General features: G+C 51.8%; 1 protein-coding gene across 1 annotated transcript; it reads left to right on the top strand.

Annotated features, from left to right (window-relative positions):
• Positions 1 to 13,700: 13,700 nt before the first annotated feature.
• On the top strand, positions 13,701 to 24,911 carry LOC309599921 (feather keratin Cos2-3-like; the record flags this gene model as incomplete). Its single annotated transcript, XM_082331824.1, has 2 exons — positions 13,701 to 13,779; positions 24,604 to 24,911. 2 exons carry the CDS (start codon positions 13,701 to 13,703, stop codon positions 24,909 to 24,911), a joined length of 387 nt encoding a protein of 128 aa, XP_082187950.1.
• Between the last annotated feature and the right edge of the window lie 232 nt (positions 24,912 to 25,143).

Raw genomic sequence — 25,143 nt, 5'->3', positions numbered from 1 at the left:
CCAGGGAACAGCCTGTAGCGCCTGGCTCTCCTGTGCTAGTTTCATCCTACTCCTCATTCCCTGTCCTCTCAGAAGTCTCGGAGGTCATGGGAGGGCGAAGGAAGCACTGGCATTGTGGACATGCAGGAGAAATGGCTAGCCAGGGCATGCTGCACGACATGTACCAGCCAGGAGAGACACTGGGACACCCTAACACTGTGAGTGGGACGGGAGAGCTTTCATGTCCCAGCATCAGCTTTCAAAAGGCCTGTGTGCCAGAAAAATATGTAGTTCGGAGATAGAAAAGAGCTTCTGCAATGATATGTCTGAGAAACACTGGGCCCAGACAGATCACAAGAGAAAGATGGAGAGAGGTGGACAGCTGGCAAGAGAAAAGGAAGGCAAGGGGTCTAAGACGACAAGGAGAGGAGGTGTTTCTTCTCGGTCTCATCTTTTCTTCTCCATCAGTAACAGCATCTTAGAACCATAGAATGTTCTGAGTTGGAAGGGACACACAAGGATCACCGATTCCAACTCCTGTCCCTGCATAGGATAACCCCAAAATTCACACAATATGTCTGAGGGCGTTGTCCAAATGCTGCTTGAATATTGTCAGGCTTGGCGCCATGACTACCTCTCTGGGGAGCCTGTTCCAGTTCTCCACCACCCTTGGGGTGAAGAACCTTTTCCTAATATCCAACCTAAGCCTCCCCTTGAGGTTTTTACTTTCTCTATCTTGAGAAAATAGGTCCAAATCCACCCATGTAATCCGATGCCCGTAAGTCAAGAGCAGCTCCCTGCAGAGATCTGTTGAGGGGTGAGGGTCTCGTGAGAAGAAGAGGAATCATGGTTCCAGTCAAAGCCAATGCTTCCCCAGTGGTTGCCTCAGGAAGGCAGCGAGGATGAGATACCCAAGGTGCACGCTGAGACCCATCCTTCTGCATGTGTGAGAGGGAGACTCAAAAACCCCACACGTCCCCACCAAGAGCCCCGAGAGAGCAGAGCTGCTGGAAATGACTCTGCAAGGGGAACAAAGAAAGAAATGGGGAGGAGAAAATGCTTGGTCTTAGCATGCCTGAAATGCCCTTGCTGTGGTCCTCCCTCCTCCAGCAGTGACACGTGTCGTTCCTGCAGCCAACACCTTCTGCCTTTCCAAGGTGAAGGGTATAAGGGGTAAATGCTTGCACGTGGTGACCAACCTCTCTGACGCATCCTCCTGTGCAATATCTTGGGAGTCTCTCCTCTGATGCCTCTTCTTCCTCTCTCACCAACCACCAGCCCTCGGTGCGGTTGGCCTCTCCAAGCTCCTGCACAGTGTCTAGCCCCAAACTCCTGTCAGCATACCCCCCAAACCCTGCAGACCCTAACTGTCCCTCTCAGCTCCCTCAGGCACAGTGGACGTTCTCCCTCTCTCCAAAGGAAGGTATCTCAGGAATCAATAAATGAAGCTACCTGCCACACTGCCCAGCCAATCTCATAAACCAGCTTCTGAAAGGCTCATTGGGGGAAAACCCCCAAACAACAAAAACAACAAACAGCCTTTCCACTTGACCATAACCTTTCCATTTTCAGTTTCCTCAAAACCAGTCCTCTCCTTACTTCTAGCCTTTAACAAACAAACCTGCCATACTGTTTTCACTCTTTCCATAGCATTATTGAGGTTGGCCAGGGCTGCGTCCAGTCAATTCTTGAAAACTTCCGAGGCCAGAGACTGCACAACATCTGTGGACAGTGCATTCCAGTACGTGAGAATTTTCAGGGTCCAAAAAAAGTGAAAGCGTTTCTTATATCTAAATAGACTTTCCTAGTGTCCTGGTTTTGGCTGGGATAGAGTTAATTTTCATCATAGAAGCTAGTATGAGGCTATGTTTTGCATTTGTGCTGAAAACAGTGTTGATAATACAAGGATGTTTCAGTTACTGCTGAGCAGTGCTTACACAAAGTCAAGGCCTTTTCTCCTCTCACACCATCCCACCAGCAAGGAGCTGGGGGTGCGCAAGAAGCTGGGAGGGGACACAGCTGGGAGAGCTGACCCCAACTGACCAAAGGGATATTCCATACCATATGATGTCTTGATCAGTATATAAATCTGGGGGGGGGAAGAAGAAGGAAGCGGTGGACGTTGTTAGGACCGATGGCGTTTGTCTTCCGAAGTAACCGTTACGCATGATGAAGCCCTGCTTTCCTGGAGATGGCTGAACACCTGCCTGCCGATGGGAAGTAGTGAATGAATTCCTTGTTTTGCTTTGCTTGTGCGCGTGGCTTTTGCTTTACCTATTACACTGTCTTTATCTCAATCCACAAGTTTTCTCACTTTTACCCTTCTGATTCTCTCCCCCATCCCACTGGGCAGGAGTGAGCAAGAGGCTGCACATGGTGCTTAATTGCCAGCTGGGGTTAAACCATGACACCCGCATTCCAAATTGTGTCCGTTGCCTCTAGTCCTACCATTGTGCACTTTGAGAAGAGCCTGGCTCCATCTCGTCCATGTCCTCAGAGCACATAGACACCCATAAGGTCTCCCTTGAGCCTTCTTCTCCTAAGGCCCTGTTCCTTCAGTCCCTCTTAGTGCATCATGCCCCTTGACTGCCTTGGTGGCTTCCACTAGACTCGCTCCCACATGTCAGTACCTTTCTTACATACCACAGGACCCCAGGCACGGTCTCATGAGCGAATCAATAGAGGAGAAGGATCACTTCCCTGGGTCTGCTGGCTGCACTTTTGCTAAGACATCGCAGAGTGCAGCTGGTCTGCCTTGCCCCGAGGGCACACTGCTGACTCCCCTTCAGCCACTGGCCACCAGGCATCCCCTGCCTTCCCAGCTCTCTCACCTATAACCTCTGCCTCCAACACGGTCCAAGCTACATCACAAGATGAAAGGTGCCTGTCCCCAGAGGAACTCGTTGCTCTTGCCTCAGGCCTTTGGAGAAAAGTCCTGTTTTCTTGTGTCCTACCTGGATGGTCACTTCTGGTGGGAACTGCAGCGCAGATTCCTTCTGCGTGTGATCTGTAGAGCCAGAAAGGTATTTCAGCTTTGCCTGCCTCCCTATCCATCTAGCCATCACTTCAGCAGCTTTCTCACTGGCCTCATTCTCCATCTCACTTTCTATAACCTCCCAAAGGCTGATCCATGTCTCTGAAGTGCAGGTTCAAGGTTCAGCCAATTCCTAGACGCAAGGCAAGAAAGGGATTTTCCCTCCTTGGGCTAATTTGGCCAGGGAATAAATAAATCACAGGAGCAATCACGTCTCCTGCCAAGAGCCATTCTCTCTGACAACAACCCCCAGTGGATGCTGAGGGAAGCATAGGAGCAAGACAAGCAGGTAGGATACTTCTGTTGAGTACCCACTCCTGTGTCCCAAGTCCCTGGGCCTGGACTTGCCTGAAAAAGTCATGCCCATACATGTCCCGAAAGTTTTTTCACTGCTGCACAGACTGGGGAGCCACAGACTGTGGCACAGATGACCTTCCCCTCTGTTTTATAGACAGGCTTCATCCAGCCCTTCAGATATGCACATGGAGAACCCCTGGCTGCTTGTGCTACCCTGAGCTCCAAGACACCATCACAGAGGCAAGCATGCAGTCTGGCCAGTTGGAAGCCCATTTGAGGAATGCCTGGAGAAGGGATCCTTTGCCAGTTCAAGGCAGGGGCTTCTGCCTTTGCAGAAACCGGGTTTCTCTCTCTGCTTCTGAAGCCCAAGAACATGGACTTCAAACAGTTGAGTGAGCTACTAGAGCCATACGGGCTTCCCTGGGGACCAGATGGACAGAGGCCTCTCCGCTCAGGGCCCTAAATGTGTCTTTACAAAGGGGATCCAAGCTGTCATCCTGTCTCCGGGACTCCTCCTGCACACCAAAAGGCTCTCCATTTGGTGTGCAGGGAAATCCTCTACAACAGCCTCATGGCCTGGAACCTATGCAGAAAACCTGAGGATTCCTGTCACCTCTACATCATTTTCTCTTGTCTGTGTTGAGCTCGAACTTCTGGCATTGTGGGATGGCCTCCAAGCACCGGAAGAGACCGCCTGGGGGCGGGGGGGGAGTGATGGAGGGGAGCCTGGGAGAAGCCCGATGCTGATTCCGATGCCGGTGCCTAGCCGTTGCCATTGTTCATGCCGATGCTAGTGACAGGTAGTGGGGGAAGCACTCCGGGGTTCGTGGGCAGGTAGGCAGGGCCAGGTGGCTCCAGCAGGCAGAGTGGCAGCGCCCCCTGTCGGGGATGGCCAGGGCTGTCATAGAATCATGGAATCACAGAATCGTAGAGTGGTTTGGTTTGGTTTAGTTTGGGAGGGACCTCGAAAGACCATCTAGTCCAACCCTCCCCCCCCCCCCCCCCCCCCCGCCATGGGCAGGGACATCTGTCGCTAGATCAGGTTGCTCAAAGCCCCATCCAACCTGACCTTGAGCACTTCTGATGATGGGACATCCACAACTTTTTTGGACAACCTGCTCCAGTGCATCACCACCCTAATCGTAAAATATTTCTTCCTTATGTCAAGCTAAATCTACTTTCTTTCAGTTTAAAACCATTACCCCTTGTCCTGTCACTACAGGCCTTACTAAAATGTCTCTCTCCATCTTTCTTTTAAGCCCACTTTAAGTATTATTACTTTGTCTTTTGAAGAGAGGGTATTTATCTTAAGGCAACTTCATCAGGCCAGCTTCCTTTCTGGCATCCCGGCCTCAGCCTTTGCAGCTGCAGGGTGTGTGGCTCACCACAGGCACACCACCCTTGGCTCCCATGTGAGCGTGTCAGGGCAGCACCTCTCCCTGCATTGAAGCTGGAACTGGTCCCAGACCGCCCTACGCTGATCACCAGGGATGGGCTGCATCTTGTCAGACTTTGGGAATTTTTTGACTTGTAAAGTGCAGAACACCTGAAGTTGCAGCAATAGAGATGGTCTCTAGCTTTGACTTTCTCTTTCATGCACAGACTTTGCAGGCTGAAATTCCAAACAAGACCCTGTGGCTTGGACCCCAGTACACCTTCTCTCTTTCCTGCAATGAGAACACAATCGATTGAAGTACTTCTGGCCAATCCCCAAAAGCCCCAAAGCCCTCTGCTGTCACTAAATCCACCATGGATGGCTGGTGCCTCCTTTACCTTCTTAGCACTGGGCTTTCAAGGACTTGTGGAAAGTTGTCAGGGGCAGAGAGGTGGCCGGTGGAGTCCTGGTTGTCAGCGTGTGGGGAGAGCCTGTGCTTCCTCATGTGCATATGTATCTGGCTGTGCCTTTGGGCGTATTCGTGCCTGCGTGCTTGCATTTGTTTGTTCATTTGCAATTGCACATGTGAGAGTGAGTGTCTGCCGGGGTGTTCGGGAACAAGTGCATTTCTGTATGCGTGTGCGCGTGAGTGCTCGTAGTAGCCACTACAGTCTCGTATCCTATTTCCTGCATGAAAATCCAGATGGCTTGATAAAACTGTACAACTGGAAGAACAGAAATCCCCACAGCACTGTCCTCCACGAAAAGGGAATTGTGGCTCATGAAGCATATCTCAGAACAAGTGAAAGAGCCTCCACACGAGGATGTCTTTGGAATCTGAATTGGTCCCACAGGGCTGAAAAGACATATCTGCTGAAGGGAGGCTCTTTCAGCCCAAACTCACTGCCCTGGAAGGGAGGACCTCACGGAACGATCTTTGTTCTCAGCAAAATTCATGGAATCGTAGATTCATAGAAGCATACGCTGCTTTGGGGTGGAAGGGACCTTGAAAGATCATCTTGTCCAACCCACCTGCCATGGGCAGGGACATCGGTCACTGCACCACGATGCTCAAAGCTCCATCCACCCTCTTCTTGAACACTTCTAATGATGAGGCATCCACAACTTCTCTGGGAAACATTTTCCAGTGTCTCACCACCCTCATTCTATAAAATGTCTTGCTTATATCTCATCTAAATCTACCCTGCTTTAGTTTAAAACCATTGTCCCTTGTCCTGCCACTACAGGCCCTGGTAAAAAGTCTCTCTCCATCTTTCTTAGAAGCCCCATATACATACTGCAAGGCCGCAAGAAGGTCTCTGCAGGGCCTTCTTTTCTCCAGGCTAAACAGCGCCAACTCTCTCAGCCTTCCTTCATCGGAGAGGTGTTCCAATCCTCTGACCACTTCATGGCCCTCCTCTGGACTCAGTCTAATGGACTCTGCAGACTCTTCCCACAGTCAGAGAAGAGACATCAGCTCACACACAGGACTTATCCCATCCCAAAGCAGATGTGCACATTAATGGGACAAATCATCTTTCTGGAGACACTGATCCTGCAAGTGACCATTTGTGGCCTTTGAGCTCCCCAGCTAGCATAAGCTTACAGCAGGGCCTGCGTAGCTGCTCACGTGTGCATGGCTTCATCATGCCATCAGAAGTGAACCCACAGGCTGTCCTACCATAAACCCCATATCCCTGTCCAGGCTGCTCTAGGAGAGATGGAGAGCAGGGAGAGGACTTCTGTGCCAGCAAATGAGCTCAACCTGGGCACATTACTCTCAGCAGCTGCATCTCCCCCTCACACCAGGTGCAGATCAGTTTTCTCTCAACCACACTGAACTCTTGGACACAGGAGTTGCAGACGATGACTCTCTCAATTCCAAAACATGTGCGGTAGCCGTGGACAGTGCAGACCGCCTCTCTTGGGGTGTGAGTCTTCTCAACTAACTCTCGATGCCTAGAGGTCGAGATGGGTGTGCCTGTGTTGTTTAAGCTAGCTGTCTAGTTTATCTTGAGGGTCAACAGAAGAAAAATAGGTGCTTCTGAGGTATGGATTGCCTCGTTTGTGTGAGGCAGCACCTTTTGAACAGGCTGAACTGAGGCTTGACGGCACCTATCTCTCTCTGCTGACGATCAATGGAGCAAAGATGAGTAGGTCACCTGGAGACACAGCTGCTCTGGAGGCAGAGGAGATCAATTTCCCCCTACTCAAGTCTTGTCTGACTTTGCACTTAGATCTTTACTTAGATCTTCACTTCAATGAAGACTGAAGACATAGGCCTTAACTGCAGTTAGAGGCTCAGAAATGAGGTAGGTGAATCCCTTACCTTACTCTCTCTGTAGCCTTGTGTCCATGCTTGCCTTTAGTTCTCTCCCACCCTGGAGGTTTCAAGACCATGTCAGTATCCAGCACCGAATACTTGACACTTCCAGTCTCTTGGGACGTGGCTCTTTCAGACATCCTCCGCATGTCAGCAAATGGCTACACAAGAGAGCACTGGGTTCCTGACAAGGTCCACATACCACAGCTGCAGGCAGGAGGCAAACACCCAGCCTGACAGCCACTTGAGAGAATTGCATTGCTGTTCTTTAATTGGCCTGTGTGAAGAGAGAGCATTAGCTGCCTGCGACAATCCCATGAAATCCCCCAGAGATCAAACTCCCTGTGGCACACAGAGGGGAATCAGAAAACCGTCTCCTCGGCGTGGCCAGTTTGAACTTCAGTGTGTTAATGACGTGGGTGTGGGGATGATTTCCTGCTAATGATGCTGGTGACTCTCTGATGTACGCTCTCACTATATGGAGCTAAACTGCAGAGACTTTACACTGTGTGTGCACACAAAGCTCCCCTTTGTGGAAGTACAGCGGTGGCCGTGAGGGGGAAAGAAAATCGGGAGCACAAGCTGTCAATACCTACCAGGTGGATGGAGAGGAAACAGGGTCAGGCAATTGTGTACAGCTTGAAGTGAGTTGGCAAGGTGAGAGCTGCTCGTCCACGCTTCTCCTGACATCACTGCATCCAGAGTCCCTCCAATAAATCAGCCTCTTCCCAATGTTCTCCCTCAGCCAAGGGGACCATGGCTTCATCTGGAGGATGGTGCATGAAGAGATGTCATTTGGACCAGTTCCATTGGCTGAGCTGTGAGTGATGCCCAAGACACAAAGCATAGACTTGCAATGCCTTGCATGGTTAAGGAGAGATGGATTTAGGGGGATTTCTCTGCTCTTTAGCCACATGAGATTTCTGGTATGGAAATTCCTAAGGAGGAAGAAAGGAGAGAAAGGGTTCATTCAGACGGTGGTCCAGCTCTCTCTGTCTCCTGTCTTAGACACCCACCTGAGGATGAGATCCATTCTCCTCTAGAGAACTGATCAAGAATCCTCCCTTGTCTGCAGGGAGAGCATAGATTATACCCTGCATTTTGCCTGGCTTCTCAGCAGAGCTGCCTTGGAGGGGATTTTTGCCTTCAAGCACTGAGGCATGGATATCTCTGCCCAAGTTGAGATGTCTGACTTATCCATCTGAGCTTCTCACTAGACTCCTGCCTTAGACCTCAGAGACAACCTGGAACTTCTAGAGGGCTTTTAGCCATGTACATACGGGAAGATGAGCCATGTCTCCCCCGTGCCTTTTCTCTGTCCATTGAGAAAGAAGGAGGGTAAGCTGAGGAGCTGAGATAGGAGTATTTCATTGTGGGTCTTTCAACTTGGTCAGCAGAAATCCTTCCCCTCACTCTGAGATGGCAAGATTTTAAAGAGGTGAACCCTAGCCCTAGGAGCTATGCTGAGAAGCAGACGTCAGTGGAGGGAATGGAGGTATTTCCCAAAGCTTCCTGTGCTGGGACTTGGAAGAAAGCAAATATACAAGACCATGAGTCCTTGAGCAATGACTGTCAGACTAGCCTGCTGCCCTGTGCCACTGCCATTTCAGTCAGAAGCTCTTGTGTTGAACTGACCTAGAAGAGGTAAGAAAATCTCTTCCAGTGCCACGTTATCATGACAGTTTTCCAATCCCTCAGTCTCATGTGCTGAAATCACAACTCCATGCCTCCTGCCCTGAAGCGTGCACGTATGTTATTCCCTTCCTCACTGCAACAGCCTTTCACGTAGCTGGAGACCCTCACACTTCAATGCGATTGGCCAAGTCCCCAAACTGCAGAGCTGTGAAATGCTGGCTGGGGAGCAAGTCTCTCTTTACACTCATTGGGAGGACATCAGCCCTTCCAAAGGGCACTTGCTTTTCCCCTTCCCATTGTCAATTCAGAACAGATGTTCTGAATCACGTTCTCCAAGCTCTTCTCTCTGCACACTGACAGTGAAGGGAGCCCACGTGACCACTTCCTAAGGAGGAGGCATCAACATGGCTGATACACTTTTATGAGCAGTGTGGGATTGATGTCAGCTGAGTGTAGAGCTCTCCAAGTGAGATGACTGAGTCCAGACTGAACGTCTACTCCTCCCTTCTGGAAGCAGTGGTGCTTCTGGAGCTCATTCACCAACCTCCTGCGTCCACCTGTGCTGGCCACTTGGCTCTTAGACCTGCAGGCAGGCCCAGGCACCAGTGCCCAAGGACAGGCTGATGCCCACCCTTGTCACCTGGCAAAACCATAAGAGCAGTTGTGCCTCCTGCCCAAGCTTTGTTCTCCAGCTGTGGCCATCAGTGGAGGCAGAGGGAAAGGGAACAAGCAGACAAGCTGATAGGTCACTTGCCCTGAGTACTCACTCCAGTGTCCCAGCTCTTTTAAGCAGAAGGCAATTACAAGGCTGGCTTGCCTTGTTTAGGGTGCAGCCACCAAGTCAGCTTTCTTGGACTCTTTTCATCATCAAAGACCCTGGATGTTAGGCGCAGCTGTAAAAGTCACGCTGGCACCTACAGAGATTGGTAGCATTCTCCCCAATACATCTAGAAGAGACGCTCCTCCTATATGCTGCATCGCTCCGTTCCCTGGCATCTTTCCCTCTTTCAGGCTTCATCTCTATTAGCAGGACATGCAGGAATGCTCAGTACTCAGGGAAATGAGGCCTCGGTGGGTGGAGTGGCGGCGCCCCTGTGTGGGCTCAGCCGGGGCTGTCCCCTCGCACCTGTTGCACACGCCCAGCTCTGCCTGCGGTGGTTTCTGCTCCTCTCCCTGTGTATCCTAGCACGCAGTAACACACCACCACTTCCCCATGTGAGTGTCAGGCAAGCCATAGGGCACTGGAACAGTGGTCTGCCACCACCAGCAGCCACTCCAGTGTTTCCAGCAGCAGTCTGGAACCTTTTAGACTGCTCACAAAGAATGCAGGGCCTCAGCCAGGGAGCAGATGGTAGGCATGGATGAACTCAGTGGACTGTATGTTGGGGTGTGAGCAGGTGATTCTGATACTGGTGCCCACGGTGGTCTCTGGTGATGGCTTCTTCTGCACCTGGGGTCCACCAGGAGCCAGTGCAGGGAAAGGAGAGGAAAATGCCAAAAATCACCAAATATCACTCAGCTCTGATGGCTTGTTTCCCAGAGAAATGGTCAGAAACAGTGGCAGTGAGATAGAGCTGGACAGGAACGGATGGGGACGCGTGCCCACAGGGACAGGGATAGAGCATGATCCTGGTGTCATTTTGTGGAGCGACGGGGAAATGGCTGGGATGGGATTTGAAATTGTTGCATGGGGAGATGACATGAGTGTCCGATGCATGGATGGCCGGATGGATGACGAGAGGAAGAGTAGAGAGGAGAGCTGCGAGTACAGTGTAGGAGAGGGTGCTGAATTCAGAACAAGAATGAATGCTGAATGCACAAGGGGATGCAGGGCTATGCGGAATAATGGAAAGGTGCAGGAAAGCAAACTTGCGCCTACAGGTATGAAGAAAGCCGAGGGAAAGATGAGAGAGGGCTCTCAGTAGGAAGAGAGGTTAGAGATGGTAGGTGCATGGAGACATGGGTCAAAAGACGGGTGGGTGGGTGGGTGGACGCGTGGATGAAGAAAGAGAGGACCACTGGCAGGGAAAGTGGGTGTTACAGTGAAGGACAGAGGCCTGAATGCAGGGAACTACCTTCTGAACGCACAATGGAAACAGTAGGTATATTGAAAGGCAGCTGTACATGTAAGCAAGCTCATACCAATAGAGTGGCTGGAGACAATGCAAGAATACTGAGCGGGGACTCAGTCCCCACTTTCAGAGTTGGGAAATGGGGAAGTGAGACGGCAGACAGGCAGGGAGGGTGAGAGGTGCCTTGAAGAATGAGCACAGCCCTGGCCACCCACAGCTGATGCCCGCCCTGCACACGCAGTGGCACCGCGGCCAGCCCCACCAGACCTGCACATCCCACCCTCTGCCATCCACCTCTCACTGCCCATTGCCAGCGCGGGCTGTCTAATATGGCTCCAGCACCTACTCTCCGCTGCTATCGCCCACTGCCACCAGCTCTGCCCTGGGGCTGCGCCACGTGTCGGCACCGCTCTTCTCTGTCTCCTCTGAACAAGTAGTTGTAGCAAGCAAGAAGGTCTCCTCTGAGCCATCTCTTCTCCAAGATGAGCGGGCCCAGTTCTCTCAGCCTTTCCTTGCATGTCATGTTTGCCAGCCCCCTAATCAACTTGGTGGCCTTTTTTGGACTCACTTCAGTATGTCAATATCCTTCGTGGACTGGGGAGCCCCAACCTGGAAGCAGTACTCTACGTGTGGTCTCACATGGGACAGAGGGGCAACGTCACTTTCCTTGACCTGCTAGCAACACTTTTACTAGCTCAGCTCAGGATACTTTTAGCCGCCTTTGCTACAAGGGCACGCTGTGGTCTCATGTTCAGCCGTGTGTCTTCTAAAAACCACATATCTTTTTCTGTGGACCTGCTTCCTAGGCAGCCAGCCCCCAGCCTGCATGACTGCATGGGCTGGTTTCTCCCCCAGACTCAAAACCTTGCCTTGCTCTTTTTGACCCTCATGACATTCCGGTCAGCCCTTTCCTCCATGGTCACAAGTCTCCGAGCCTGGTAATCCAGCCAATCTTCCACCCACCTTATCATCCTCTAACTGAACCCATTCATCTGCAAATTTGTCATAAAGGAAGTACAGGAGAGGCTGTCAAAGGTGTTACGAAACTCTAGGTACGCACATTGCCTACCCTTCCCTTGTCCACAGTGCCCATCACCTCCGAGAAAGCAATGAGGTTGGCCCTTGTCTACACTAGAGCCTCAGCTCAGAAACAACAGCACCATGTAGAGGGAAATCTGCCCTGGCTGAGCTCTCCCAGCAGAACTCCCTGGCAGTGGTCACACCAAGGTCACTAAAGGGAAGGGGGAAACTGTTGTCTGCGCTCGCTCCAAGTGGGACTTGAGCCCAGGCGGGCAAACATTGAGGCAGGGAGATGGGTTCAGGAACTCTTCACACTGTGCACTGCCCTTGTTGGAAAGAGGGTCCCTTCTGCACACCCCTGTGCAATAGCAGCAGGGTTTGTCGGTTGTGGCCTCAAATCCAATGTCCTTTCCCTCCCAGGGGCAGTTGCTGCCATGCAACCTGTCCTTGAACACTTCCAATGATACGGCATCCATAACTTCTCTGGGCAACCTGTTGATATCTCACCACTCTCACGGTAAAGAATTTCTTTCTAATATTTAATCTAAATCTACCCTCTTTCAGTTTAAAACTGTTACCCCTCATCCTATCAATACACTCCCTGATACAGAATCCCTCCTTGTCTTTCCTGTAGGTCCCCTTTAAGTACTGGAAGGCAACTATAAGGTCTTGCGGACCCTTCTCTTCTCTCTTCTCTTCTCTTCTCTTCTCTTCTCTTCTCTTCTCTTCTCTTCTCTTCTCTTCTCTTCTCTTCTCTTCTCTTTTCTCTCTTCTCTTTTCTCTTCTCTTCTCTTCTCTTCTCTTCTCTTCTCTTCTCTTCTCTTCTCTTCTCTTCTCTTCTCTTCTCTTCTCTTCTCTTCTCTTCTCTTCTCTTCGCTAAACAATCCCAACTCCTTCAGCTTGTCCTCACAGGGGAGGTGCTCCAGCTTCCTAATCATCTTTGTGGTTCTCCTCTGGACCTGCTCGAGCAGGTCCATGTCTGTCTTATGCTGGGGGCCCCAGAGCTGAACACAGTACTCCAGGTGGGGTCTCACGAGAGCAGAGCAGCGGGACGGAATCACCTCCCTTCACATGCTGCCCATGCTTCTTTTGATGGGCTTTCTGGGCTGCAAGCACACATTGCCAGCTCATACTCAGTTTTTCATCCACCAATACCCCCAAGCCCTTCTCCGCAGGCTGCTTTCAATCCACTCGTCAGCCAGGCTGTATCCATGTTTGGGATTGCACCGACCCAGGTTCAGGACCTTGCATTTGGGCTTGTTGAACTTCATGATGTTCGCATGGTCCCACCTCTCTAGACTGTCAAGGTCAAGGTTCTAGGAAAACAACCAGCTGTGGCCTCTGCTGAGGACAGCCAGGGACAACTGTGGCAGGGCTGCAGCGTTATGGGGAAGGACAAGACCCCAGGCATGTCCATGGCATTGCTCGTGTACTCACAGACTGCACAGAGCGCGGACGAGTCAAAACAGACCAGAAATTTTTCCTGAGGGCAGTGTCAGGCAGGATGGGGTCAAAACCTAGGAGCACAATGCGCGCACCTGGAAAGACAACAGCAAGCAACCATTGGGACGGGAAAGAGAAGGACAGGGACCTTCCACATGCACAGGAGAAGCTGGATGTCCAGCTGAGAATTGCTGCAGCTTCTGCCGGAGAAAGACACTTGAAGCAGCCCCACCAGAGTGACCCAGGCTGATGTCATTTGCCTGCCCTGAACCCGTCCAGCACTTGAGCTGAGTCTTCTGCCAGCACTGCTGCATTCCTGCCCTAGAAATCCTGGAGCCTTTCCTCCCAGTGCTCAGAGGAAGCCTTCATTGGGGAATGGGCATGGCCCAAATCTGGAAATGAAAAGGCAGCAGTGCTGGAAACCAAAGCACGGCCCATATCATTAGCTGCGACGGTCTGCATTGAAGATGAGCTTGTCAGAAAATTGTTACCTCTGCAAAGGGTGCCTCTGGTCCTGCAGCAATGAAGGGCAGGTATAAAAGCCAGCCCAACTCTCTGCTCTCTCATCCACTTCTCCTGCCTCCTTCTCCTTGGGAACTAGGTGAGTCTGAAACACCTTCATCCTCCTCTTCCAAAGTGAGACGGACATCTCAGTTTGATGTTGGCTCTGTCCTGTGCTGGGGCTTGGAGTGCCTTGTCATGACAGAGGGAAGCAGGGAGAAGGTCAGCTTAGAGAGAGGTTGGGACATGGATGTGGTGGCTTTTGGCTTACGCACCAGGAGAGAAGTTCCTTGGGTCAGGCTTCTGTTTTTAGGGCCCTGGCTGGCTGAGGCAATGAAGACTCTGGCTCGTGGCACAGCTCCCTATTCTGTAGTGGCCTTGGTTCCTTTGTGATGGTGTAACCAGGCTGCTCCTCAGCCACCCTTGTGCTATGCTTCCTCCATGCTCTCTCTCCCAGGTGCACCTGCAACCCAGGGACATGTCCTGCTACAACCAGTGCCTGCCCTGCCGGCCCTGCGGCCCGACCCCGCTGGCCAACAGCTGCAATGAGCCCTGTGTCAGGCAGTGCCAGAACTCCACCATCGTCATTGAGCCCTCCACTGTGGTGGTGACCCTGCCTGGCCCCATCCTCAGCTCCTTCCCACAGAACACCATTGTGGGATCCTCCACCTCCGCTGCTGTTGGCAGCATCCTCAGCTCTCAGGGAGTGCCCATCACCTCTGGCTGCTGTGACCTCTCCTGCATCAGCAGCCGCTATAGTGGCAGAAGGTGCCTCCCCTGATAGAGACGCTGAGAAAGTCCCAGGGAGACACCTTGAGGAACTCAGAGCATGGTGCTGGGCAGAGGGCCATCGATTTTTGGATGTTGTTTTCAGGATAGCTGAATGGTTTTGCCTTTCTTTCCCTTTTCCTTGTTTGCCTTGGTTCACCTGGGCCCCAATGTCCCCCCAAGGCCAGCCTGGTGGGGACCATCTGTCTCCTTTCCCCCTTTTTGGGACAGGCAGACAAACGTCATCCAGGAACGTCTCCACAGCCAAGGACTGCAGACTCTCTCCTGCCCCCAGGGCTCCATGCACTGCTGACCTCCACTTGGAGTGACTTTGTTTCCCCCTTTTGGCTCATTAAAGTTCTGCTGCATTCAAGCCTGGCCTCCATGTGCTCCTTCCCTCTCTGGACATTCCTCAGTGCCAAAGGAGAAAGGTGTTGCTCTAGAGTGGAAGGGAGTGAGGGCACAAGGCGACCCTTCTCCATTCACAGAGGCATGGGAGGTTTTCACACCCTGCAGAGGCTCCTCTTTTGGGCACCATCCCTTGGAGCTGAGGAAGACATCCCTGGCTGCTCTGCTGCGAGTGAGCACCAGTGCTGTGCCTGTCCACAAATGCCCAGAAAGGCAAGAGGCGCTGAAGGGTCAGGACCCCCATGAGGTCTTGAGGTAGGACATTCCTCTTACTATGGCTGCAGCTGAACTGGGGTGGGGGTGGGGCGGGTGTGGAGCTCTGGAATGTGATTTGCTTTGCAGAACAGCAGGAGTCGTAACACAGGGAACAGCCCTTGACATGGCCCATAACTGCTACTCCACCTTCCTGTCCTCTCCACCATCCAGTCTAGGGGCCATGGCCAACAGCCATGGGCAGGAGTAGGAGAGACATGCTATTACAAGGAGTAGCTGCTGAATGTGTCGAGGCTGGAAATTGGAGCTAAGGGGCTAATGGGAGCTGAGGGCTGCCAGCACAGAAATTGGGGCAGTGAAAGGGTGTATTTCTGATGGAGATCAAATTGCTCTGATACAGAGCATGCAGGAGAACATGAAGATCAGCAAGGATGGGGGTAGTAGGTGCACTTCCCAAGAGAGCTGCAGATGGGTGCAGAGCTCTTGACTGCTTCATTGGTCTCCCCAGAGAATCTGTGGTCAGGGATTGGCTGCCATTCTGTGGGCAGAGGATGGTTTTTTACATGGAAATCCCATCCCTTCTGATTGGTTGAAATGCCTCTTGGCAGCCACTACAGTCTCATATCCTATTTCCTCCATGAAAATCCAGATGGCTTGACAAAAATGTACAAGTGAAAGAACAGAAATCCCCACACCACTGTCCTCCACCAAGAGGGAATTGTGGCTAATGAAGCCTATCTCAGAACCACTGCTACGCTACACGTGCTCTCACCACTCACTAATGTTTGCTTAAACTGCCTGTGGTGGGTTGATCTTGGCTGGCTGCCAGGTATCCACCATGTCTCTCTATCACTCTTCCTGCATCAACAAGATAAGGGGAGAAAATACGGTGAAAAGCTCCTGGGTGAAGATAAGGACACAGAGACTCATAACACATTCATAATGCTTTGTCTCTGCTGCTCCTTCCTTTTCATGCTCTTCCCCTGCTGTAGCATTGGATCCCACCCACAGTATACAGTCCTTCATGAACTTCTCCAACATGGGTCCTTCCCACAAGCTGCATTTCTTCAAGACTGTACCCATGGGGTACAGGCCTTCAGGAAGAGCCTGCTCCAGCGGGAGTCCCTCATGGGCCACAGGTCCTGCCAGAAAAACTGCTCCAGTGTGGGCTCATCTCCATGGAGTGCAGCTTCCTTCAGGACACGTCCACCTGCTCCATCTTGGGGTCCTCCATGGGCTGCAGTGTGGATAGCTAGTCCACCATGGTCTGCCATGGGCTGCAGGGAGACAATCTGCATCACCATAGTCTTCACCACAGGCTGTAGGGAATCTCTGCTCTGGCACCTGGAGCACCTTCCTCCCCCTCCTCCTTCACTGATCTTGGTGTTTCTCTCACGTTTTCTCACTCCTCTCTCACAATTGCTGTGCAGCATTTTTTACCCTTTCTTAAATATGTTTTCCCAGCGGTGCCACCAGCTTCACTGCTTGGCTCAGCTTTGGCCAGTAGTGGGTCCATCTTGGAGCTGGAAGTGGCTCTGTCTGACATGTGGGCACCTTCTGGTGTCTTCTCACAGAAGCCATTCCTGCAGACACCACCCCCCGCCGAAAACCTTGCCACATAAACACAACACACTGTCTTTACCCTTATGATATTATGTGCAGAAACTTTGTATGTAAGAACTTTGGCTGTAGCATTAACTCAGCCATCTAGTGGTAACAGAGGAGGCTGCAGGCAGCTTCCACGTGCTACAGGCGATTAAACAACCTGCACCTGCATGCAAAACACAGAGGAAAAAAGACCAGCACATCAAATAAAGCCAGGAAAACAACATAAAAAAGGAATACATGAACATTCACAGGGTAGACAAACCATTTTTTCAACTGCTCTCTAAATTAATGTTGCTTCTGCATTTCTCTGCCTTTTGAAGAGCGGGTATTTACTCTAAAGGGAGTCCAGAGAAAGCCTCACTACTACAAATCACTTCTGATGTCCCAGACTCAGCGTCTGTAGCCCAAGGGGAATCTAGTCTGTCCCAGGCACACAACCCTGTGCTACCACGTGATTTTGTCACTGCTGATCCCTTTGCAAGGGTGGTGGCTGGTCCCAGACCCTTGAGGAGATCACTAAGACAGGTGGAAGCTTCTAAGGCTGTAAGATTTTTCTGATTTTTTTTTGGCCTGTAAAATGGGCATTTGGGAGGCCTATAGCCTATTCTATGGTTTTAAATTATCCTTCACATGCAGACTTGGGACTTGGACATGTTCAATGTCTGCAAAGGTCATGACAGCTTGGACTCTGCTGTGGTTTCCTCTGTCAGTGGGAAAACAGCTGGCTGAACCACTGTCAAACCCTTGAGCTCACTAAAGCTGACGGGGCTGGCCAGTTCCTTATCCGTTGCCTTAACTGTAGGGTCTGAAGGACTTGCTAGAATCATCTCAAGAGCCTGAGAGCTGGCGTCTGATGCCCTGGTTCTCAGTGGTGTGTGTGCATGTCACATACATGCTCATCTGGCTGTACTCATGTGTTCATTCACATGTACACGTGTGTGCCTGGGGTAATGCACATGCAGGCATGACTGTGTGCAAATAGTGTGTATGTGTGTGTGTGTGTGTGTGTTTGGGCACACCTGTTCATGAGTGTGCATGTGTTTCATGCAGGTGAGTATGGATGTCCGTGACGTTGATCTGCTTATATGTAAGTGTGTGGGCATAGGGTGTGTGGATGGCTGCTTTTATGTATTATCATTTGTGTACAGAAGTGTACACATGTATCTACACAAACATATGCGTGCAGGTGCATGCACGTGTAAGCATGTGTGTTTGAGTATCTGTGCATACACATTGGTATGACGGTGTGGCTGTGCATGTGTCTGCACATGGACTTCTTTGGAAACGTGTACACAGACCTCTGTGGGTGCACACACAAAGGCTGCTCTTCAGGTGCATGTAAACGCATAGGTGTGGTTGTGCCCGTGTGCGGGACCATGTGTGTGCATGCCTGTGAGCGTGCACACCTCTGTGTGTGTGTAGGTATGCATGTGTGTGCACCCATGAGGGGGTGCACGTATGCTTTTTTTTTGGTGGATGAGCCTATGAGGGTGAGTATGCAATTCCCTCCACTCATTGCATTGCATTCATTGGTCCTACTGTAATCATAGTTTATCTCGAGAGTCTAGCTCAATCTTCTCTGTGTCCTCCAGTGAAGCGGTAGTAGGCAGCAAGTACGCCTTCCCTTACTCTTCTCTTCTCCAAGATGAGCAGGCCCAGCTCTCATCCTCTCCTTGCACGTCATGACTCTGGCTACCTGACCATCTTGGTGGCCTCCACACGACTCACGCCTGTTGATCACTATCTTTCCGGGACTGCGGAGCCCCAAACCGGGTGCGCTGCTCCAGATACAGGCTCACAAGTCCCAGACAGAGGAGCAAGATCACTTCTCTGGACTTGCTGGCTACACTCTGAGTAATACAGCTCAGGATGCAGTGTACCTTCTTTGCTGCAAGAGGACACTGCTGTCTCATGTTCAGCTGGGTGCCCAGCAGGACCTCACATCTTTTTGTGCTGAGCTGCTTCCTAGGCAGCCAGCCCCCGGCCTGTACTAGTGTATGGGGTGGTTTGTGCTTGCTTGTGTTGAACTTTTTGTGGTTCTGGTCAGCCCAATTCTCCAATCTGCTCAGATCCCTCTGACTAGCAGCCCTGCCCTATATTGTATTGATGACTCCCTACAATTAGGGATCCTCCGCAAACTTGTTGAGAGTGCACTCCTCCCCACTAGTCAGGTCGTTAATGAAAATATTAAACAGTATTGGTGCCAGTATTGACGCCTGAGGGTTCCCACTGTGGTTATTGGCTGCGGCTGGGCTTTGTGCCAGTGGTCACAACTCCCTGAGCTCAGCAGGCCAGCTAATTTTCCAGCCTCCTTCTTGTCCACCTATCCAGCCCTATCCCACCTGTTTGGTGAGTAGGGTACTATAGGAAAGAGAGTCAAAAGTCGTGCTAAAACTCAAGGCACACCACACACCCTCCGCAGTACCACTCACCTCCTTATAGAAAGCAATGAAGTCGGTCAGGCATGATTTGCCCTCAGTAGACACGTGAGCTGCTCCCAGTGGTTTTTATTGTCTTCCATAACTTTAGAAAAGGCTTCTGAGAGCTTCTTTTCAGGGACTGAGTGGAGACTGACCAGCCAGCTCCTTGAACACCCTTGGATATATCCCAGCTGGTCCCATGGACGTATCTATGTCCAATTGGTAGTAAGAGCTCCTTAATTCTTTCTTCTACTGTGGGTGCTGCGTCATTCCCAGAGAGTCTACTGGCAGGCTCAGATGATGGGCCTGAGGAGAAGCCATACCAGTAAAAACTGAGGACAAGTATCTGTAGAGCACTTCAGGCTTTTCCCTATGCCATGTTCGTTTAGTTCAGTACCTGTTTGGTCCAAGGTCTCAGCCTCTGTCTGGCACAGCACCAGGCTGATGGGCTGCAAAGGTACATCTGACATTGACTCGGACATGAGGCAGGGCTGTGTCTCACACCAGACAGCACTGACGCTGGAAGCAGATCCACTTGGGCATAGCCTGAATGAGGTTGGCAGGATTTCTCGGCCTTTGTCCCTGTCCATAAAGGAAACCCCATCCTTTTTGAACCACCTAGATCTGGGGAGAGTTGTGTCCTGGCCTGGAGAAGCAGGGAGTGGGGATTGCCAGACAAGCTGAGGCATTCCCAATACTGTTTACGCTGAATTAAACTAAGGATCCAAACTGGTGTGAAACAGTCCTTGTTGGGGCCTGGAATCAGCAGCAGCAGAGTGTGAGCTTTGGAGGAGCAGGTAAAGGAGAAATGAAGGTACAGAAGGTTGCATTTCAGTGCCTGTGCTGAGAACAAGTCTCTGCTAGGTTTGTTCTAGCTTTGTTCAGCTGCACTCGGGCTCCTTCTGACTCTGGCTGCTCTGTGGAGCTCATTGACAGAGCAGTGGAGAGTGCTGCTGCCATGAGCAGAACAATCCCTCATGAGGAGGGACACACACATTGATGCAGATCAGCATGGAATCATGCACGAATTTTTGCACCCGAGTGCATTCACACGAACACAGCTGCACACAAGTGCAGCAAGGCAAGAACACCCGTAGGAACACAACCAACTGTGGACTCTGCTGTGGACATCTGGGGATGACCGTGGCAGGGCTAGAGCATTCTGGGAAAGGACAGGGCCCCAGATATGGGGCCCACACCCTCTCTCTGGTGCAGAGAAGGAGGAGGCAAAATAGGCCAGCAGAATTTTCCTGGGAGCAGTGGTAGGTGGGATATGGTCAAACCCAGAAGCTGAGCCACTTCTCGGCAACAGGGCCACCAAGAGCCCCAAAGGAGTGACCCAGGCTGACATCATTTGCCTTTGCTGGACTCCTCCAGCAGGTGAGCTGAGTCCTCTGCCCACACTGCTGTGTTTTGCTCCGGAAATGCTTGGGCCTCTCATCCTGCCACGCAAAAGGTGCCTTCCCTGGGGAATGTGCCTGGCATAAAGCAGGAAATGAAAAGACAGCCATTCAGGAAGCCAGAACACAGCCCATCGCATTAGCTGGGATGCTTTGCATTCAAGATGAACTTGTCAGAAAATAATCGCGGCTGCAAGGGATGCCTCTGGCAGCCTGGGGCAGTGAAGGCCCACCATAAAAGGCAGGCCAGCTCCTCGCTCTCTCATCCACTTCTCTTGCCTCCTTCTCCTTGGGAGTCAGGTGAGTCTGAAGACCCTTCTCCTTCTCCACTTCCCTTAAAAGGAGGCCTCACCTTAATGGACCTCTCAGCTGACACCAGTTTTGTCCTATGCCAGCTCTTGAGGATGCTTGTCATGGGAGAGGGAAGTGGGGGGAAGGTTAGACATGGAGGGATGCTGGGACAGTACTGAGGTGGCTTCTGGACTCAGGAGCTAGGCAGTAGCCACATAACACCTGTTGAGTGTGAGCCACCTGAGGTGGCTGGTTTTGGGCCCTGGCAGGATGAGGCCAAGAAGCCCTCATCCATCTCTGCACAGCCTTCACCTCGTGGGCCTGCTTGTTCTTTGGCTCCCTCATGGTGTGTTGACAAGATGCTCCTCACACATCCCCATGTTTTGCTTCCTCCCTGCCTCTCCCCCAGGTGCACCTCGGATACCAAGACATGTCCTGCTGCGACCAGTGCCTGCCCTGCCGGCCCTGCGGCCCGACCCCGCTGGCCAACAGCTGCAATGAGCCCTGTGTCAGGCAGTGCCAGAACTCCACCGTCGTCATTGAGCCCTCCACTGTGGTGGTGACCCTGCCTGGCCCCATCCTCAGCTCCTTCCCGCAGAACACCGTTGTGGGATCCTCCACCTCCGCTGCCGCTGGCAGCATCCTCAGCTCTCAGGGAGTGCCCATCACCTCTGGCTGCTGTGACCTCTCCTGCATCACCAGCCGCTACTGTGGCAGCAGATGCCCCCCTTGCTAAAAGTGCTTACAACGGCCTTGGATAAAGACCCCCAGGAACTCAAAACATGATGCTGGACAGACGATCAAACTTTGTGCCGCTGTTTTAAGAGCAGCTGACCGTCTCTGGCTTGCCCTGCAAGGGCAGACTGGAAGGGACCAGCCTGGGCTCTCAGAAAACATGGCCAAGGTCTACCTTTCCTCTCTTCCACTCACCCGTCTTCTCTCTTCTCTTTGTTGTCTTGTGCTCCCCTCAAAGCGTGCTGCGAGGACCCCAGAAACCAGCCTTGAATGACCTGCTTGCCTGTCTCCCTTTGCCGGGCACGTCGACAGATGCCCTGTGGGAACTCTGCCACAGGAAAAGGGCAACAGATTCTTGGCTTCTCCTGCTCCTCCCCGCACTGGTGGCCTCCACTTGCAGTGACCTCATTTCCCTCTTTACACTCATTAAAGAATTGCTGCAACCCCGTCTTTGTCCCGTGGAGTGTCTTTCATACTGACTGCCAAGGGAGAAAGCCATTGCTTTGGGGGGAAATTAGGAGGGGGGACACAGGGGGACCCTTCATCACTCCTAGAGGCATTGGAGGGTGGGACACACTGCAGCGAGGCCTCTGAAAGAGGCACTGCCTCTTTGAAGCTGAGGAAGACATCCCGAGTTACTCCACAGCCGATGGTCGTCAGTCCTTGCCTTGCTGCGCCTCTGCTCAGAAATACTCCCTTGGCCCTGCAGCATGTCAGGAACAGGAATCCTGACAACTGCTGTCCTCCAGAGAGGAACTGTGGGCACGTTGGAGGCCCTGGGAAGGTGCAAAGAAGACTCTCCTCAGTGGCGCCCAACAACAGGACCACAGGCAATGGGCACAGGCTGAAACACACGAGGCTGTGTCTGAAACATCATGAAACACTTTTTTTTACTGTGAGTGTGACTGAGCACTGGGACAGGTTGCCCAGAGAGGCTGTGGAGTCTCCCTCCTTGGAGATATTCAAGAGCCATCAGAACATAGTTCTCGGTAACCTGCTCTAGGTGACTCTGCTTCAGAAGGGTGGTTGGAGAAGTCACTTCTAGTGGTCCCTTCCAACCTCTACCATTTGGTGATTCTCCACAAGACTTTTTACAAAATAACTTTTCCCACAGTTGCTCTGCCCTTCTGGGATAGCAGAAAAGGGGTGTTTCTAGTGCATGCCCATGATCAAAAGCCATAAAGGAGGCTTTTAAATTTTTAGTCAGTAGTCTTTTGTCATAGATTACTTCCTGCATCTTTCAAAGGGGCCTTGGTTTCTATTGTCCATATCTGCTTGTTCCTGGCGATACAACAATGTTTTATCATGGTCTTTTTAGGGTTGTCACTGTCTAGATTTACACTGTAATCCAACACGAGATCCCTCAGTGCCTCAAAATTGACCTTTTCTCTGTTTGATGCATTTAGAATGATGCCTTTAACCTCTAAATTGCACTTCTCTCTAGACTGCAAGACGCTATAGGATTTAGGGCCTGATGACACAAACGCCACGATATGCTCCTCTGACAGACACGTGCCCATCAACTCACTGAGGAGGGGGTTCCCCGTCCCCTGGATGACTCACAGATATCACGGAGCCTCTGTCAAGATAAAGGTAATGGTCTTGCAGGGCACCTGAGAGATTGTAAAGCTCTAGGTCTGAATATGTTGTGGTGAAGAAACCTATGGAAATGTTAGTATTGTACGCCAGGGTCATGTACCCTTCGGCGTGGTTCCATGAGACGGTGGCTGCATCCTCATCGATAAAAGCACAAGCTGGAGAAAAGAGGTAACTATACAACTCATCTGGTTGTCTTACAATGTTGATGTTGAGTAGGTTGTACCTCTGTCCAAATGTTCCCCACAGAGAATTTAAAAACAGTTTTGCCATTTGATGTTTCATGGAGTTTTTCTTACTGTGTTCAGGCCACAAAATGACATCTTCTTTCTGCCTGTCTGTTCAAGTTTCAATAATTTTCACGTAGCGAGTAATGCCCGATATAAATTAATAACTGTATCCTTCCAGATATTGTCTGGCTCCAAACCTCTGAACCAGCTGGTCCCACTGTGCTCCATGGAAGCCATGAGGTGGACTGCTGCTTCCTCTGCCCCTGCTGTATTTGAGGCTGGGGGCCAAAATGGACCCTTCAAACGCTCCCTCAGGACTTGGGAGGGCAGCAGGCAGCCTCCACAGTGAATCATCCTCATTGTGTTGGGAGGGAGGGATGGAAAGAGAAAGACACAGCATGTCCTCACGCATGGAAAGCCCTTGGGTGACCATCCGAGGATTGTAGGGCTGGGAGCAGCTGGGCCCCTTCCTGTCAATGTGACCCCAGGCAACCCCAGCAGTTTGCCCCAGGCCAACATCACTGCCTTGCATTGGACCCATCCAGGACTTGAGCTGCGTCTTCTGCTGACACTGAGACATTCCTGCCCCAGAAAACCTGGGGCCTCTCAAGCCCAGCACTCAGAAGAAGCCTCTGTGAGGCAACGAGTATGGCATTAGCCAGGAAATGAAAAGGGAGCATCCTGGAAAACAACCACCCTGCCTATGTCATTAGCTGGGATGCGTTCCGTTTGTCACGAGCACCTTAGAAAATTGCCACTTCCGTAGAAGCTACGTGTGGGCCTGGGGCAGGTCCGGGCCACCATAAAAGCCAGCCCAGCTCCCCACTCTCTCATCCACTTCTCTTGCCTCTTTCTCCTTGGGAACCAGGTGAGTCTGAAGCCCTTTCCTTATGTCCTTTTCTGTTCATGCAGATGTGAGGTTCTCCATCCTGTGCTAGGTCATGGTGCTGCTTCTCATGAGGGGCTGAAGACAGGTGAAGGTTTGACTCAGGGAGTGTTTGGGACTTGCCTGAGAAGGCTCTTAATTGAAGAAGTGGGCAGCAGCCTCATTGGGCCAGGTGACACTTTGCAGCACCATGCCTGGATGAGGCCCAGAAACCCTTCTGCCTCACTGCTTAGTTTCTACCTCCTGGCTCAGCAGGTGCCTTTGACACACTTGCAGTGGGGTGATGAGCTCGTGGCAGACTGCTCCTCACATGTGCCTGTGCTCTGATTCCTCTCTGCCCTCTCTCCCAGGTGCACCTCCACCCTCCAGACATGTCCTGCTACGACCAGTGCCTGCCCTGCCGGCCCTGCGGCCCGACCCCGCTGGCCAACAGCTGCAATGAGCCCTGTGTCAGGCAGTGCCAGAACTCCACCGTCGTCATCGAGCCCTCCCCCGTGGTGGTGACCCTGCCCGGACCCATCCTCAGCTCCTTCCCGCAGAACACCGTTGTGGGATCCTCCACCTCTGCTGCCGTTGGCAGCATCCTCAGCTCTCAGGGAGTGCCCATCACCTCTGGCTGCTGTGACCTCTCCTGCATCACCAGCCGCTACTGTGGCAGCAGATGCCCCCCCTGCTAAAGCCACTGGTGACAGCCTGGATGAGGACGCCCAGGAATGCAGGCCTAGATTCTGGACTGAGGACAGAGCTCCTGGCCATCGATTTTGGAGAGGCTGAGCATGCAGTGCTGCCCTTCCAGAGGAGGTGCAGCTGGGGCTCTCTGAAAACATGGCCAAAGTCTAATTTCCTTGCCTTCCACTCTCTCCCGTCTCTTTCTTGTCTGCTTTTCTTCTGGGCTGTAAGACCCCCCCC

The sequence above is a fragment of the Platalea leucorodia genome (genome assembly GCF_965183815.1).
Source record: "Platalea leucorodia genome assembly, chromosome: 22".
Taxonomy (NCBI): domain Eukaryota; kingdom Metazoa; phylum Chordata; class Aves; order Pelecaniformes; family Threskiornithidae; genus Platalea; species Platalea leucorodia.
This window is presented reverse-complemented; position numbering and strand designations above follow the sequence as displayed.